An 18,897-nucleotide genomic window follows, 5' to 3' on the forward strand; every position below is an offset into this window, starting at 1 on the left:
CAGCTCTGGAACATACTATTCTACATAACTCTTGAAATATCGTCTGTCCATACATCCCACAATACCATGACAACCTGTGTTAATAGCTTTTGGCAGAGACCACATGTAGCCTCCCTCTCACTGTGGTGAAATATTGTGAAGATGGTGATCACAGGGGAAACACACCAGTCTAGGCAAGTTCCTGAGCACACCTACCAGATTGGGCTCCGCACAGGAGTTAGGCAGGTGAATACCTGTATTCTCCTGGGTTGGTTTGTGAGTTGCTCTGTGGTTTAGGCAGGAGTTGGGCATCTGGATGCCTAGAGTGAGCAGCTGGGCACGTGCTCAGATACAGAAACATGGGTTCCTGAGGGATTTTTACTGCAAAACTAGGTGCTGTGCAAGTTTATGGATCTACAGGGTTCAGCAGGAGTTTTGTGGATCCAAAACTTGAATTTAGGTGCCAATGTCTGGGGCTTAGGCACCTAAGTGCCTTTGTGGATCTTGGGCTATGCATATGCTTAAGTAGGGTGACTAGATGTCCTGGTCAAACCGGATACTTGGTTAAAAAGGAATCCTGACAGCTCTGGTCAGCACTGCTGACTGGGCTGTTGAATGTCTGGTTTACGGCACCACAGCAGGGCTGGCAGGCTCCCTGCTAGTGCTGTGCGGCTCCTGAGTCCAGAAGCAGCTGGCATGTCCAGCTCCTAGCCTTAGGGGCTGCCGGTGGGTAGGTCTGCATGCTGCCCTGCCCATCGGTGCAGCTCCCATTGGCTGGGTCAGGCCAGGGGAGCAACTGGCACTGCAAGCACTAAGCAGGCAGCTGTGGAGGGGTTACATGGCATACACCTCTCCCACTGCTGCCTGGCCCTCTGTCCCTATGTGGCTGGGCTTGAGCTGTGGCATGTTTCCTGTTGAGAACCATGGGCTGTTGCCCCACTGCAGGCACCCAGGAGTTGGAGGTATGTGTATCCTCGTCTCCAAATGCTGGTAATGGGGCTGCACCCCCACCCCATCACTGCATCCCTCTCTGTGCCATCCCAGCCCTGTAGCCCTTACAGTGCTCTCCCACCCATCTTTTCCACCTTCCAGAGCTGCTATCCCCCATCCCATTCACCTCCATATACTGCTGCACTCCCATTATGTTCCTATACGCCCCTGTCCCCCCACATCCTCATGCACTTGTAGCCTTCTGCCTCACCCCGCATCCCCATCTGCCCTCCATACCCCTCCTCTCCTTCACTGCCCCCATACCTTCCACCCTGCTCTTGTCCTTGGCCTCTTTCCCTCCCCATCCCCCAACTTTTCCCCTCCAGCCCACCCTCACCCAGCCAGGAAGGGAGGATTTAGGCAGCCCCTGGGAAAGTGTATGAAACAGTGTCTGTGTTGGCAAGTTAAGAAACACAGTAAAAACTAAAGAGCCACTGTGGCTTAACTATGTAAAAGAAGCAGTGAGAGATAAAGACTTAGTTTAAAAAGTGGAAGTCAAATCCTAGTGAGGCAAATAGAAAGGAGCATAAACACTGCCAAATCGAGTGTAATAAGAAAAGCCAAAGAGGAGTTTGAAGAACGGCAAGCCAAAAACTCCGAAGGTGGTAATAAAATGTTCTTTAGTACATCAGAAGCAGGAAGCCTGCTAATCAACCAGTGGGGCCCCTTGATGATCGAGATACAAAAGGAGCACTTAAAGATGATAAAGTCATTGCGGAGAAACTAAAAGGATTCTTTGCTTCAGTCTTCACGGCTGAGGATGTTAGGGAGATTCCAAACCTTGAGCTGGCTCTGGTAGGTGACAAATCTGAGGAACTGTCACAGATTGAAGTTCACTAGAGGAGGTTTTGGAATTAATTGATAAACTCAACATTAACAATCACCGGACTGGATGGCATTCACCCAAGAGTCTGAAAGAACTCAATGTGAAGTTGCGAACTATTAACTAAGGTTTGTAACCTGTCTTTAAATTGGCTTCTGTATCCAATGACTGGAAGTTAGCTAATGTACGCCAATATTTAAAGAGTTCTAGAGGTGATCCTGGCAATTACAGACCAGTAAGCTTAACATCAGTACTGGGCAAATTATTCGAAACAATAGTTAAGAATAATATTGTCGGACACATAGAAAAACAAACTGAGCAATAGTCAACATGGTTTCTGTAAAGGGAAATAGTCTTACTAATCTATTAGAGTTCTTTAAGGGGTCAACAAATGTGGACAAGGGTCCAGTGGACATAGTGTACTTAAATTTCCAGAAAGCCTTTGACAAGGTCCCTCACCAAGGCTCTTATGTAAATTAAGCTGTCATGGGGTAAAGGGAAGGTCCTTTCATGGATTGAGAACTGTTAAAAGATAGGAACAAAGGGTAGGAATTAATGGTAAATTCTCAATGGCGAGGGGTAACTAGTGTGTTCCCAAGGGCAGTCCTAAAGCACAGTCCTATTCAACTTATTCATAAATGATGTGAGAAAGGGGTAACAGTGAGGTGCAAAGTTTGCAAATGATACTAAACTGCTCAATAGTTAAGACCAAAGCAGACTGTGAAGAACTTCAAAAGATCTCACAAAACTGATTGTTTTGGCAATGAAATTTAATGTGGAAAAATGTACAGTAATGCACATTGGGAAAAAATAACCCAACTAGACGTACAATATGATGGAGTCTCGTGGATAGTTCTCTGAAGATGTCCACGCAGCGTGCACGGTGGTCAAAAAGCAAACAGGATATTAGGAATCATTAAAAAGGAGAGAGAATAGACTGAGAATATATTATTGCCCTTGTATAAATCCATGGTACGCCCACATTTGAATACTGTGTACAGATGTGGTTCCTCTTTTTCAAAAAAGAGATACTAGCACTAAAATGTTCAGAAAAGGCAACTAAAGTCACTACGGGGTTTGGAGAGCCACCCATATGAGAAAGATAAAGAGCTAGGCCTCTTCAGCTTGGAAAAGAGGAGACTAGGGGGGGATATGAAGAGGTATATAAAATCACGAGGTGATGTGGAGAAAGTGGGTAAGGAAAAATTACTTATTCCATAATACAAGAACTAGGGGTCACCAAATGAAACTAATAGGCAGCAGGTTTAAAACAAATAAAAGAGTTCTTCTTCACGCAGCACACAGTCAGCTGTGAACTCCTTACCTGAAGAGGTTGTGAAGGCTGGGACTATAACAGCATTTAAAAGAGAACTGGATAAATTCATGGTGGTTAAGTCCATAAATGGCTATTAGCCAGGATGGGTAAGGAATGGTGACCCTAGCCTCTGTTTGTCAGAGGATGGAGATGGATAGCAGGAGAGAGAGAACTTGATCATTGGTTCACTCCGTCTGGGGCACCTGGCATTGGCCACTGTCAGACAGGATACTGGGCTAGATGGACCTTTGGTCTGACCCGGTTCGGCCGTTCTTATGTTCAAGTGTGTGCAAGCATGCACTGTATGTGTGTAAGAGACTGTGCCTTTGTATAGGGAGGTGTATGTATTGCCACGTGTATACCTGTGAATAAAATTTGCAGCCTAACTCTTTGACTTTTATTCCTTTTGCTGGCTTGCACACACAAATTGATATGAAATGTGTATTCACTTCATAACAAGTTTTTAAAAGAGAAAGGAACTGAGAACTGTGGGTAACCGTGCCTGCAGATGGTCAACGTAAACAAAATGCCTCATGGCCCACCAGCAGATTACCCTGGTGGGTGCCATGCCAAAAGTTGCCCAGCTCTGTTCTACAGATTTTTTTATAGGTATCTGGACAGGTGCATTTCTATAATTGTGCGGTATGGATTTGAATTTGGGCTTGGAAGTGGGGCTTTAATGGACCCATTGAAGCTGTGATAATGTGTGGTTCTAATTCCCCACACACAAATACAATAACAATAACTTTAGTGAACAAAAAACATGAAGCTGCTTAAGAAAAAAGGGAAGTGGGGAGGAAAAGAGATAAAAAAAAAAAAAAACCTAGTGAAATTTCACTTCTTTTAAACTACACTTTTTGATTATTTTGCTGCCAGCTCTAGCATCCTGTAACAAATAAAACCTGAATTTAGCATAATACATCTGTCAAAGCAGTAAATATGCCTATTTGGGCCTTGCAGTGAAAATGAGCATGAGAGGAAAGAGTGGGGGAGAGCAGGGGATGGAGTGAGAGGGGGCAGGGCTTTGAGGAAAGGACGAGGCAGTTGGCAGAGCAAGGGTATATGGTTTTCTGATGTTAGAAAGTTGGCAACCCTATACTGAAGTGACTTGATTTGGGACCTACATAAATAGGGCATGTAAGAAGATTAATGGCCTACCTCAGGTATCTTGTCACAGTATAAGACAATATTTTTTAAATTTTGTCCATACTTTGCTATGGTATTTAAGCATGAGGTATTTAAGCATATGGCCTATGCTTAAATGTATAGGCACAAGACATGCATCAAACTTTCCACAACAGAGTACAAACTGCCCCATACCAACTTTAAATTAATAGTGCAAATTTTCATAAATGGAAAACTCTAAACAATTTAACACCTCCCCCCATAAGGCTAAATTACCTATTCCTGCCTGGATACTAAATTGTATGATAGCCAAAGATGTTTTTGACTGTAACTGAATGTCTTCTGATTGTCAGCTCTTTCATGTATATTTTATTGCAATTTTATTAATGGGGGGGGCGGGAAAATAGCAATAACTTAAACAGTGTTGCTGACCCTGTAGCTCTTAGTCCATCCTGTGCTTTGCTGCGCATTGGGCTACTCATATTTGCCATCCTTGCTTATAAGCTGCCCTTCTCTACAAATCCTCCCATTTCGTGTTGAGGTACTAAAAGTTCAACAATCATGACATGAAGAAGAGCTCTGTGTAAGCTCAAAGGCTCTCACCAACAGACGTTGGTGAGAAAATATCTGTTGGAACCACCTTGTCTCAAAAATCATGAATCAGACTTAAATCATAATTTTTAGATAAATTGAGGTCTTTTTGCCTTTGCCTTTTGATCATTGAGGTTCACATCTTCAGTCTTCACAACCATGAGGGCTACAAACTTCTTAAAATGAATGCTGAGACTGTGGTTTAATGACATGATGCAGGAGCTGGGGCTCTGAGAACAGTGCCAGAAACTGCTAGACTTGTAATAAAATCATGGGCATTGGAAGAACTGTTTAAACAAAACAGATACTTAACCCTTACTGGCTAGGAGGCCCAGATTCAAGGCATAGACTCATAGGTCAGAAGGGACCAATATGATCATCTAGTCTGACCTCCTGCACAAAGCAGGCCACAGAACCCTACCCATCCATTTTTATAACAACCCCTAACCCATGACTGAGTTATTGAAGTCCTCAAAATTGTGGTTTGAAGACCTCAAGCTGCAGAGAATCCACCAGCAAGTGACCCATGCCCCACGCTGCAGAGGAAGGCGATAAAAACTCAGGGCCCCTGCCAATCTGCCCTGGAGGAAATTCCTTCCCGACCCAAATATGGCGATCAGCTAACCTGAGCATGGAAGATTCACCAGCCAGCACCCAGGAAAGAATTCTCTGCAGTAACTCAGATCCCATCCATCCAAATCCCTCACAGACATTGAGCAGACTTATCTGCTGATAATCCAAGATCAGTTGCCCAAATTAACTATCCCATCATATCATCCCTTCCAAACTTATCAAGCTTAGTCTTAAGCCAGATAATCTTTTGCCCCACTACTTCCCTTGGAAGGCTGTTCCAGAACTTCACTCCCCTAATGGTTAGAAACCATCTAATTCAAGTCTAAACTTCCTAATATCCAGTTTGTACCCATTTGTCCTTGTGCTACATTAGTACTAAGCTTAAATAATTCCTCTCCCTCCCTAACGTTAATCCCCTGATACATTTATATAAAGCAAGCATATCCCTGGAGCCTTCTTTGGCTAGGCTAAACAAGCCAAGCTTTGGAGTCTCCTTCATTAAGCAGGTTTTCCATTCCTCGGATCATCCAAGTAGCCAGTCTCTGAACCTGTTCCAGTTTGAATTCATCCTTCTTAAACATGGGACACCAGAACTGCACACAATATTCCAGGTGGGTCTCACCAGCGCCTTATATACGGTACTAACACCTCTATCCTTGCTGGAAATACCTCGCCAGATGCATCCTAAAACCGCATTTGCTTTTTTTAACGCCATATCGCATGCGGTTCATACATCCTGCTATCAACCAATACCCCAAGGTCCTTCTCCTCTGTTGCTTCCAACTGATGGGTCCCCCATTATATCTAAAATTCTTATTATAATCCCTAAGTGCATGACCTTGCACTTTCACTATTATAATTATCCTATTACTATTACTCCAGTTTACAAGGTGTCCAGATCTTCCTGTATAGTATCCCGGCCTTTCTGTGTTAGCAATACCCCAGCTTTGTGTCATCGCAAACTTTTTATTAGCACATTCCCGCTCTTTGTCAAGGTCAGTAATAATAAAGTTAAATAAGATTGTCCCAAAACCGATCCTTGAGGGACTCCACTAGTAACCTCCTTCCAGCCTGACAGTTCCCCCTCAGTACACCCGCTGGAGTCTCCCTTTAACCAGTTCCTTATCACCTTACAAGCTTTCATATTCATCCCCATCTTTTCCAATTTAACTAACAGTTCCCATGTGAACCGTGTCAAACGCCTTACTGAAACGAGGTAAATTAGATCTACCGCATTTCCTTTGTCTAAGTAATCTTCACCTTCTCAAAGAAGGAGATCAGGTTGGTTTGGCACGATCTACCTTAGTAAATCCATGTTGCAGTTCGTCCCAATTACCATTGACCTTCAATGTCCTTAACTACTTTCTCCTTTAAAATTTTTTCAAGACCTTACATACTACAGATGTCAAGCTAACAGCCTATAGTTACCCGATCACTTTTTCTTCCTTCTTAAAAATAGGAACTACGTTAGCAATTCTCCAGTCGTACGTACAACCCCTAGGTTTACCGATTGATTAAAATTCTTGCTAACGGGCTCGCAATTTCATGCGCCAGTTCCTTAATATTCTTGGATGGAGATTGTCCGGGCCCTTCATTTTGTCCCATTAAGCTGTTCAAGTTGGCCTCTACCTCAATGTGGTAATATCCACTCCATATCCTCTTCCCGTTTATCATCCCTAAACTCCTCGCTAGTCTTATTAAAGACTGAGCAAAGTACTATATTAGATATTGGGCCATGCAGGATATCCTTAACCTCCATTCCTCCTCAGTGTATAGCGGCCCCACTTCTTCTTTGTTTTTTCATCTTATTATGGCTGTTAAACCTTTTACTATTGGTTTTAATTCCTCTTGCAAGGTCCAGTTCTAAATGGCTTTTAGCCTTCCTCACTTTATCCTACATGTTCTGACCTCACTAAGGTAGCTTCCTTGCTAATCCCGCCTTTCTTCCACTCCCTGTAAGCTTTCTGCTTTTTCCTAATCTCCTCTCTGAGATGCTTGTTCATCCAGCTTGGCCTACAACTCCTGCCCATGGTTTTTTCCCCCTTTCTTGGGATGCAGGCTTCCGACAGTTCTGCAGCTGCGACTAAAGTAATTCCAGCCTCCTCTGCATTAAATCCAAATTCCTCCGTTCCAATCCACTTCCCTAACTAATTTCCTTAACTCTTTAAATTAGCCCTGAATCAAAAACCCTAATTCCCAGATCTACCTTTGTTTATCCTCCATCTAGTTTGAACTGAATCAGCTCATGATCACTCGAACCAAGGTTGTCCCTACCACCATTTCTTCTACAAGGCCTCACTGCTCACCAAACCAAATCTAAAATGGCATCCCCTCTTGTCGTATTCATACTACTTGGTGAAGAAATCCATCCGCTATCACATCCAGAAAAATCTGACCCCTATTATTCTTGCAAGCACTAAAACTCCAGTCTATATCTGGGAAGTTGAAGTCTCCCATGATCACACATTTCCCCTTAGTGTTTACTTCATTAAAGACATTAAAGAGGTCTCTATCCATAGCCAAGTCAGTTTAAGGTAGTGCCCTAATGCCGATGAATTGATAGCAAACACTTAAAAGCCCATGTTTATATTTGTAGTGTATAAACACACAATGTGTTGAGGCAAATATATTTTGAACTGCTGCATTCCAGGCAATGCTGCCACAAAGCACTCTGATATGCCAGCGAACTATACAAAAATGTAGAGTTAAGCAGAGATTGACAATTGCATGACTCTACTATACAATGCCAGAACTGGGTTCTGCATAAAATTATGCATTTCTTAACCTTTGAATTTCCTGACTTGGACACTAAATGTTAAGGCTATTCTGTCTGTCTTATTAAAGTTTCTGTTCAGAAGAAAGTAATACAATGAACCATTCAGAAATCTTTAGGAAGGCTAAAAAGTGCTACTCTAGCACAAGTTTGATTAGTGCTCTTCCTGTCTTTTCTTTTCCTGTTTGGTATCCTGTTCTGCACAGAAACATTTCTCTGCTACAATTTTTCTGATGCAATTTCTCATTCACTCTACAGTTCCTTCCTGTAGTAAGAACTAGGTATTTTGACTAGCTGGAATGGTTTTGTATCTAGGCAGTGCCTGCGCTTTCTGAGCAAGTATTCAGTACTAAAACTGTTCTAAACTGGTTCCTGGATTGCTTGCAAATACATATTCTCCAGCAACCAAAATAGACTTATTTGAATTCACTTTTTGGAGTTTTTGGAATGCTACTTCTGAAGATTAATGGTGGCTTCCCTTTTTTGTGAGGCATTAATAATCAAGTGTTTTTAAGTAACGTGAGCTGCTGCAATGATGTATAGGTGAGTTATCACTTAATTGCTCCATAACACTAATTTCTATGTAAAGTGTTAAAATAGTGATACATTAGAAAACATCTTGGATGTTGTAGTGACCTTTCTGGATCTAGCTGAAAATGCTTGTGAAATTTCACCAAAAAAATTGATAACATTTTCTTACTAGGTCTGGCTGTCACTTTAATATGCTTAGTTCCAAAATTACTTATAGACACTTACTATTGTCTAAACATCTGGCTGAAATTTTAGCACATCAGGATCTGATCTTAATTCTCATTTCTTCTAAACACTCAATTCTAAGCTCTTCAGAGCAGTCTGTTCCTTAGGCATTGGGGCAGTAATTAATTAAAAGGGTAGATATGTTGTCTTTGCAGCAAATTACTGCACCAACTCTAGTCCTAGTAGCTGCCCCTCTTGTGGGGCCTGGGAGGGCACTCTGGTGTGAATCCTTTTTAAAAAGAAATAAAATTGTACCAAATAGTGTCTTTTAGACCTGTATTTCGGGTAAGAAATTGCAGAGACATGGTATAAACATAAAACATCTATTCATGTAGTGAGTCTCCTCCAGCTCCACTTGTGGGGACCAGTGGAATGGGGGTTGGGAGGACCAGAGTTGGTCAAGGTAAAGCAGCCTGAGTAAGAATGAGCCCTCTGCTTTCTACGCTGCCTAACTCCTGTTTAGGGCCTTTTGGAACAACTCTGGGATTAGCAGGGGAGTGGACCAAAGTGTGGTCTGTCATTACAGGGCAACATGTACTTTTCTTGGGGGAGGGCTGTGAAGGAAACATACCAGTATAAAATAAGTTGAAGTTACCAAAAACAACTCCTCATTCTTTTATAGTCAATGGAGTTATGATTTACAAGGCCCTTAGTCCCTGGCATGTACTGATATACAAGAACTTATTCTGCTAACTTTAAGTGGTTTCATGGCTGATGGATGTTTGAAATCTTTACTACAATAATGTATCTGTTACCATTGTACTGGGTCAGCATTATTTGTATCTTGTGTACGGAGGTGGTTCCTTCAGTATTGCAGATGCCTTTTTCTTTGCAAGTGGAAATGTCTATCTTCACTGTTCTCCCCACAGGGGTTCTCTTGGGGTGGGATCCCCAAAGAGACTTTGGTATCATGACACTCAGTATTGCAATGCCTACATTTTAGGCACCTAGAAAATCACAGGAACAATATTGGGATCCACAAAGCTTGAGTTAGCCATCTAAGCTCCTGTACACAGCACTGCAGGGAGAGAGGCACCTGAGAATGCAATCCACAAAGCCAGCCTGCTGGATTGGGAGCCACCTAAGCTATCCAGTGGGAGATGAGGCAGGTCAACTCCATGCAAATTTATCAGGAGAGACAGTTACTACATAAAATTAAGCCTCACTCTTGATCTTGCAATAGAACTCTCAAATGCCATGGCTGGGGAAAAAAAATTGACATTTGAGAGTTCTATCCCAAGATCATTGGTGAGGCTTAATTTTACTTAGTAACCTGTCCACCCACTGCCCAGGTGGCAGGCTGACAGCTAGAGCCCTAAGAGCAGCAGAGGTGAGTCTGGGAAGGGCCACCCAGAGGATTCAGGGGGCCTGGGGCAAAGCGGGGGTGGGGGTTGTGGCACTTGTATTCACCCAGCAGTGGTCCGAGTCTTTGGCAGCATTTCAGCAGTGGGGGGCCCTTTGGTTGCTCCACATCTTCGGCAGCATTGAAGGGCCCCCTGCTGCCAAATGCTGCTGAAGACCTGGACCGCTGCTGGGCCAGGGCTTGCGGAGCCTGGGGCAAATTACTCCACCCCTGGGCAGCCCTGAGTCTGGGAATGCTGTACTCTGGCCTGAAGGGTACTGGGGGGCTGAAGTGGGGGAGCTGAGGGTTGATGGGGTGGTGGGGCTGTATTGATGGTGGATTCTGAGCAGATGAGGTGAGTGCTGGGAGGGTACATTGAGTGCAGTGAGGGAAAATGGGGATGGGGGACTGCACTGGCAGGGGCTGAATTGAGTGGGGTTAGGTGAGGACAGAACTGATGGACTGGGAGACAAGATTAACTGGTGGGTGGGGGAGGGGCATATGTGGGGGTGAGAGCTCCTGCAGCAGGGGCCAAAATCACCTTATCCAGTACATGTCAGAGAGTGGGTACCACTAACTGTGTGTCACATGCACACACCCTGGGGATGGGCTGAGGGAGTTAAAAAATCAAGAGACTGACCTAAAAAACACTGATCTTTTTAAAATCTCATGATTTTGGGGGGGTCTGACTCATGACTTTTGATCTCTTGTTGTTGCCAATACTGTGAGGGGTTGTATCCTAAGTCCTGCCCCTCTCAGAGATAGGGGCCTCCTTGCAACTCAGAGTTACCCTGAGTTTGTGAATCACAAGCAGAGATGTAGGTGTTCAGGTGCCTAAGTTGTATTCAGGCAGGTGTGCTCAGAGACCATGTAGAGGATCAAGCACCAAGTAAATTCATGTAAAACAGCTGGGCTGGGGCAGGGCAGGAAGGGAAGGAGGAATCAGTCCTCCCTTTTAACCTGTAGTCCAGGGGTTAGGGTACTCACCAGGATCTGAAAGACCATAGTTCAAGTCACAGCCCCTTAAGGGGGAGAAGGGATTGGAACAGGGATCGGCCGCCTCTCAGGTGAGTGCTCTACTCAGTAAACTATAAACTACTTTGAAGTGGGTCTCAATCTCTCCTGTTGAAGTTGTTCTAGTTTAAATATTAACTGGACCACAAGCTAAATTATTCTGACCTAGTGGTTAGGGCACTCACCTGTGAGACAGCAGATCCTGTTCCGATCCCTTTCCCCTTCAGGTGTGGAGGGTTTGAGCTGAGGGACTCCCACCTCCTGCATGAGTACCTTATCTCCTAGGCTTCTCTCTTCTCACCCCCAGCTGTTTTGTGTAAACTTCCCTGAGGGGACAGATCCAGCAGGCAGCCTCTGAGCACATCTACTGAATTGGGCCCTGCATGCAAACAGTCAAACACCTATTTTCCCTAGTTCATTATTTGCCCTTGGGCTTATGTAGGAGATAGGCATCCAGGTGCCTACCAGTAGGCGGCAGTGCAGTCACCCCGCAGCAGGAACCTAGATGCCTAGTGAATGTCTACTATAAAAATGTAGGCAGTAATTGAATTTAGGTGCCTGGGGATTGCAGTGGCACCTGACCCACTGGACTTAGGTGCCTAATTATGTTCATGGATTGTACCCTAGAATTCTGTCATCTTTGAGTAACTCCATACGCTCTTGAGACCTAGCAGCATGGTCACCATTTTCTGCTGACACAGGGAAATCTTCTTAGCAGTGCTCCTCTGAGGGTACTTTCCAATGAACGTGTACCTCTGCAGGTTGAGTAGATTGCTTCTGTAATACTCCTGGGCTGAAGATATAACCTGTCTCATGCACTTAAAATAAAAAGCAACACAAATGGTACATAAGGGCCAGCCTTAAACCGACAGGAACTTGGAAATTCAGGGTTAAGGCTTTGCCTACCTGAGAGTGTCAAACTGGTTTAACATCAATTCTTAAATTGGTTTAGTTACGTTAAACCAGTAAGAGTTTCTCCTGCAGACAAGGCCAGAGTCTATGCTGTTCAGTCATTGCATGTGACTTGTAGAGGTATGTAGGCTTGTCCTATTAAAATGTAGGCACAGCTGAATGAGTTTGGATGGAGTAGTTTCCTGCACTCTTTAGTTGAAGCTGCTTTTACAGTAGACTTAATATTACAGAGATGTGGGGTCAAATTATACAATAGTAACAGTGCAAGATTCCTCAGATCAAAACAGAAGCAGTAGACCTCACTTCTAGGGTTCAGAAGCTAGCCTGGTCTGCACAGCCCTTCAGTACTTGTTCCCTGTGATATGTATATGCTAGGGAATAGACTTGAAATACTGGCAAGTGAATGGGCTGCTAGATGGCATCTCAGTCTCTAGTGACCTTCCCTGAGACTTCATATTGTCAAACTTCTAGATTAAAATAAAATTGAAATATTCAGTGGGGAGGAAAGAGAATATTTTGATCTCAATGCATGTTTTATAGGGTCCTTCACTATTGTTCCATCTGAAAGACTATTTCAGGGTAGAAAAACTCAGCCACATATACTAAACTGTTACTTTAGCCTAGTAAAGTCCCTTGCTAGAAGCAATGCTCAGTGAAGAGGCAAGACCTCACCAAATGCTGATGCCAGCCCCTTTTTATCTGTTGCTGTGACCAGCGCTCAAGCAGGTGTAGTGCTAATACACTTTTTCCCCAAAACAAGGATAAGGTGCTGTCTTGTCCCGGCGCACAAGACCAGCTGCTACACTTGGTCTTTGTTTTTTAAGGTAGTCTTTTAATAAAAAAATCCTCAGCCCTACTGGCCTGCTGATCCCAGGGGATTTCCCCTTTGCCTTTCTCAGTTGTTCCTGCTTCAGGACTTATGGCAGGATTCTTCTGTGCTCTGAGCCACAGCTGCCTGGGAGGGTGGGGGGGAAGTGAGGCAATTTGCCCTGGGCCCTGCAGGGGCCCCAGCTGAGAATCCCTTCCCGGGTCTTTGGCAGTTCGGTGAGTTCTTCAGTGCTGCCGAAGACCCGGAGCGAGTGAAGGACCCGCTGCCGAAGACTCAGAGCGGTGAGTACAAATGCTGCAGCAGGTGGTGCCTTTTTTACGTCTGCTTCCCTGCTTTGCCCCAGGCCCCCTGAATCCTCTGGGCAGCCCTTCTCTGAGCACTACTTTTCAAGGCTGCCTCTCCACCCAGAACCTCTCCCAGGAAACTTCCTGCTCCTGGAACATTACCCCTTCCTTGCTGAGTCTTGCACACACTCTAACCAAGTGGTTCTCAAACCTTTGTATTGGTGACCCCTTTCACACAGCAAGCCTGAGTGTGACCCCCTCCTAAATAACTTTTTAAAAAATATATATTTTACACTATTATAAATGCTGGAGGCAAAGCAGGGCTTTGGGGTGGAGGCTGACAGCTCATGACCTCTATGTAATAACCTCATGACCCCCAGTTTGAGAACCCCTGGTGGTGTCCCAGCTTCTTACCTGAGTGGAGCACCCCTTCTAGCACATGGGAGCTGAACATGCTTTATTTCAAGGGGGCAGCTATCCTAAGACCTAGTCTGATTTGTTGTTTTTTTGGCAGCTTTCAAAAGACAGGGGAGGCCAGTGTAAAGATTGATGATGGTTGCATTGAGGATAATGAACCAGACACTTGCTCTCGGTAAGTTAAAGTTGTTCTAATCTTTGCTGGGCAAAATAAACTGTCCAGTGCAGTTTCCCAAGCCAAAATTGAGATGGAAGCATGGTTTGCTGAAATGTTGAAAAGGAGCTCAGTAGGTCATTGCTTAGTAAGCAGAGCCAGCTCCAGGGTTTTTGCTGCCCCAAGCAGCAAAAAGAAAGGAGGGGGAGGGGGGGGAGCTGTGGCCGTGATTTGCAGATCTACCGCTGCCTCTTCGGTGGCAATTTGGCAGCTGGTCCTTCGCTCCGAGAGGGAGTGAGGGACCTGCCGCCAAAGAGCTGGACATGTTACCTCACTCCGTTGGCCATCCCAAGCACCTGCTTGCTGGACTGGTGCCTGGAGCTGGCCCTGTTAGTAAGAGAACCTAATGTCCTAGATTCAGAAGACTTTGCGAGCAAATACCTAACAATCTTGCTTTTTATAAAGCATGTAATTTGACTGGCTCAGAGTCCACCTTATAAAGAAATATGAGTATTTCTGGCAACTAATTGGTCTGAAATACAAAGTACAATACCTACTGACAAACCATGTCTGAGATTTACAATATCAATGACTCTAGAGTTTCAAAAGTGTGTATTACAAACATAAAATACTCTGATCTTGACAGATTCTGCATTCAGTCTTGGAGAGTGTACAGTAGAAAGAACAAAGCAAAGCTTATTCAGCTAGTAGCTTTGTTCAATGTGGAAATTCAGAAAAGTTAAGTATTTTAACTATGACATAAATGGATCCCAAATTAATTTAAACTCAATCTCTTTAGTGACTTTGTAGAAGTAGCAGCAAGTCTGATGCTTCCTGTATAAGTCAGTTCATAAAACCAGAGTAATGCAATGGAGAATCAGGACCTTACAGTTTTAATGAGTTATGGGGGGCAAGAAAACTACAATTGCTTACTAATTTTCACTCTTTTAGTCAGATTAAGTTACATTCTCATATATTTGTTTGGAGATGAACATAACATGGCATTCAGCTCAACTTAATCAAATGATATCTTTGTACAGTGGCACTAAAAGTAGAAGATGCTGCTTTTAAGCTGCGGTTTGGCTAGATTCAAATCAGTTGCTGTCACTTCATCTCAATATGTGCATGGGATGGCCTTAGTAGCATCTTCAGCTCAATTTACAACTTACGATCTGTAATAACTTTACAATCGGCAATTAAAGGCTCATATCAAATTCTGTAGGAACTCTGAATATCAATTACAAATGTGTATATACATCTTTCAAAACCTAGCTTGAAAGCATATAGAACGTTAAAGAAAAACAGAAGGGTGATGTAGCATTCCTGAGTGTGTGAACACACTTAAGTTTTATGGTGCAAGAGGTGTCATCCTCTTCGACACCATTGTTACTTGTCACCAGATGACAGATTTCATAAAAGTAAGAAGTCCGGTGGCACCTTAAAGACAGATTTGAGCATAGCTTGTGTGTATAAAAAAAAAACAAAAACAACCCACTTTTTCAGATGCAAAGATTACATGTTTATCTAGGAGTCTGTTATCATATGTACAGTTATTTTCATACTCATTCTCCAGGTAGCTCTTAAAATTCAGCAAAGGTGCAGGCAAGTTTGCAATAACAAATCTTAATAAATGTAACTCTTAATACTGAAGTCTACCACTGCATCTGATAGTCACTGATCTTTGACTCTGTTCCACTTTTAACAGTACTGTTAAGAAAAAGATTTCTCCATTTGTGATGTCATTTGGATTCAGGTATGTGTGGATAAATACATAACCTGTATGCAGCCATAGATATTGAAAGGAATATAAATAAAGTAGAACATATTTAAAACTTCCTAGTCAGTTTGGAAATTACTATTCTATAGCAAACTATCTCCTTTTCAGAGGAACACCAAAAAAACCCAAACTTGACTCTACAGAATGCACTGAGGAGCTTTTATAAAGCAAACTCCCTTTGCATTGTGAGGGGAAACGTAATGCACAGCAACTTATTCAGATCTCTTTTTGGGATTTGTAGAGACAATTCTAGGTATCCCTGTAGATGACTGAAATGTAAGCAAAATAACATTCTAGTTTGTGGTCTTGGTATGGTGTAGAGCAGAGGTGGGCAGACTACAGCCTGTGGGCCGCATCAGGCCCATGAGACCATCCTGCCCAGCCCTTGATCTCCCAACTTGGGAGGGGCTGGGGGCTAGCCTCCCCCACTGTCCCCTCTCCTGCAGCCATGCTGCTCCATGGGCAGCACTCTGGGCAGCAGGGCTGGCTCCAGCCGAGCAGCGCAGCTGCCAGATGTGCTGTTCTGAGGGCCATGGTAAGGGAGCCAGGGGGTTGGATAAGGGACAGGGGATCGTGGTGGGTGGGGGGTTGGAAGGGGCAGATGTTGGGGGAGCGAGGGGGGGATAGGCATGGGAGTCCTGGGGGGCCTGTCAGGGTGGGGATGTGAATAGGGGTTGGGGCAGTCAGGGGACAGGGAGTGGGGGAGTTAGATAGGGGGTGAGGTCCCAAGGGGCAGTTAGGGGCAGGAGGTCCTGGGAGGGGACAGTCAGGGGACAAGGAGCAGGTGGGTTGGATGCGTCAGGGATTCTGAGGGGGGCAGTAAGGAGGTAGGAAGTGGGAGGGGGGGCAGATAGGGGGCAGGGGCCAAGCTGTTTCAGGAGGCACAGCCTTCCCCACCCGGCCCTCAATGTGGCCCTCAAGCCAAAAAGTTTGCCCACCCCTGGTGCAGCAGCTCCCAATTAATCACCTGGTCTAGAGGTGGTCCTTGGGGAGCTAGCTGGCCACATGGTAGTGGCTCTGCTTGTTTCTAGCAGATAAACTGTATTGATGTAGGAAAATATACTATGTTACAGCAACTCTTGTAGTTACTACAAGGACATTTCTCAGCCTGGTTGGGAGAAAAGGTGGTACATTCTATGACTGTTTTTGAGCAGTCTTTATAGAATACATGTTTAAAGCTGACATATTGACATGAATATGAAGCAGCTTTGAGGTTACTGTACACAGAACTTGTAGTTCTCTTGGTTCTTAGCCTAACACCACTGGCTAGAGTTGTCCCACAGGTTATGCTTACATCCTGACATGGGTTAAATTGCCACAGAGTGGCTGGCCAAGCTCTCTTGGCAGCAGGGCCGGCTTTAGGGCGATTCAGCCAATTTCCTGGAATTGAGCTCCATGTCCCTAAGAGGGCCCCACCATGTCCCAAAAGAGCTGCCACTAAAGTCCCGCCACTGTCTTTGGCAGCAGTTTAACCATTGCCGCTGTCTTCGGCGGCATCTCGGCAGAGACACCTTCCTCTGCGGCAACAATTGAGCTGCCGCTAAAGACAGTGGCAGGACTTTGGTGGCAGCTCCTTCAAATCGGGGCCCCACGGTGCCTAAAGCCAGCCCTGCTTGGCAGCTATAATGTGAATGAAGGCTTGTGCAGCCAGGGCCGACTCTGGCTTTTTTGCTGCCCCAAGCAAAAAGGGCAGCTGGAGCAGCAAAGCAGGGAGGGGAAAAAAGTCTGTGGGGCAACCAGAGCCAGGGTGCAGGGGGACTCCCTGCACTGCAGATGTGCCCCAAATAGTGGGAGGGGGGGGAGAAGAGGGGGGGTGGCCAGGGCTTCAGTGGGGCACACACCACATGGCCCCAACTGCCACGCTGCCTGCCAGAAGGGCTCTGTGCTGCTCCGGTCGGTGGGGAGGGAAGGATGCGGGCTGCCCTGCCAGGCTTGCTACAGACCTGGCACCAGCTGGGGCAGACAGTGTGCAGCCTGCTCTCAGCAGGGTGCTCCCCTCCGTGTTGCTGCCGCCCCCTACAGGGTGACTGGAGTGGCAAACAAAACAAAAGCAGCTGTGCTGCCTTAAGATTGGATGGAATGCCACCTCATAGAATCTGCTGCCCCAAGCATGAGCTTGCTTGGCTGGTGCCTGGAGCTGGCCTTGTGTGCAGCTTTCAGAGGGTGCTGCATTCCCAACAGGTTTAGTGAACATGTATCCCTGTTTCTTTTTCAGAGGGAAAGTTATTAAAACAAATCTGGGAAACATGAGTTCAGAACAGGCATAAAATAAAGGGAATACTAGACTTGTTTACAAAAGTGGCTTTCAATTTTAAAATTGTGAGCAACTGTGTGACTTTGTGCACATCAAGCAATGAGTATAATACTTTTGTATTTCCTTGAGAGCTGACTTTTTTGTCTTGTAGATTATTTGGTGTTGTACTCATCTTTGTGGACATCACTCTTGTGATTGTGGACCTAGCTATTAGTGACAAGGAGAAGAGCATAAGAGAGACCCTGGAAGGCATTTCCTTGGCAATAGCGCTCTTCTTTCTTGTGGATGTTCTCCTGCGAGTGTTTGTTGAGGGGTAAGATTAATGCCCAAGGGCCTGAAAGTTTAGCAAGACATTTTTGTATAGGGACACTTTAAAAATGTGCACTGACTTCTAAAGAATCTGCACAGTGGCTATATGAGGTCTGACTCTGAATTCACTTACACTGGAGTAACAACCAGTGCAGTTACTCCTGACTCAGTGTGAGACCAGAATCAGTCCTGTGACATTCCCAGTGCTGGTCCCTAACACTGGCAATTCATTCATTCGTTATGTGCAATGACTAGCACTCTTAATTGGTTTGTACAGGTAACTGGGAAGCACTGTTCATGAATACTCAGCATGAATTTAAGCTCTCTGAGGCTGGGACTTTGTTCTGTTTGAACAGTTGGTAGCACAACGGAGCATAACCCAATGATTAGGGCTTCTAGGTGCTACTGCAGTAAAATAATAATTTCAGTCTGTGTAGAGAGCAAAATCCTGTAGTACCAGAGTTCTTAAAAAGGCCCATTAGAGTAAAGGCATTACTCTGGTGCTCCTCTGCATGAAGATAACAGAAGGTAGTCCTAAATGGACAGAAATACAAACTGCTGTCAAGTATCAGAGGGGTAGCTGTGTTAGTCTGAATCTGTAAAAGCAGCAAAGAATCCTGTGGCCCCTTATAGACTAACAGATGTATTGGAGCATGAGCTTTCGTGGGTGAATACCCTCT

General features: G+C 44.7%; 1 protein-coding gene across 3 annotated transcripts in view; it reads left to right on the forward strand.

Moving 5' to 3' along the window:
• Window positions 1-18,897, forward strand: part of LOC116833574 (phosphatidylinositol 3,4,5-trisphosphate 3-phosphatase TPTE2-like) — a 46,646-nt gene that overhangs the window by 7,381 nt on the left and 20,368 nt on the right. For 2 of the 3 annotated variants that reach the window (XM_032795164.2, XM_075061612.1), the window contains exons 3-5: window positions 13,821-13,898; window positions 15,583-15,630; window positions 18,060-18,221. In XM_032795164.2, the coding sequence (XP_032651055.1) occupies window positions 13,821-13,898; window positions 15,583-15,630; window positions 18,060-18,221 (288 nt within the window). Of the gene's footprint in view, window positions 1-8,576; window positions 8,713-13,820; window positions 13,899-15,582; window positions 15,631-18,059; window positions 18,222-18,897 lie in introns of those variants that run through there. The other variant, XM_032795165.2, reaches the window with a different exon arrangement.

The sequence above is a fragment of the Chelonoidis abingdonii genome, chromosome 1 (genome assembly GCF_003597395.2).
Source record: "Chelonoidis abingdonii isolate Lonesome George chromosome 1, CheloAbing_2.0, whole genome shotgun sequence".
NCBI classification, from domain to species: Eukaryota; Metazoa; Chordata; order Testudines; family Testudinidae; genus Chelonoidis; species Chelonoidis abingdonii.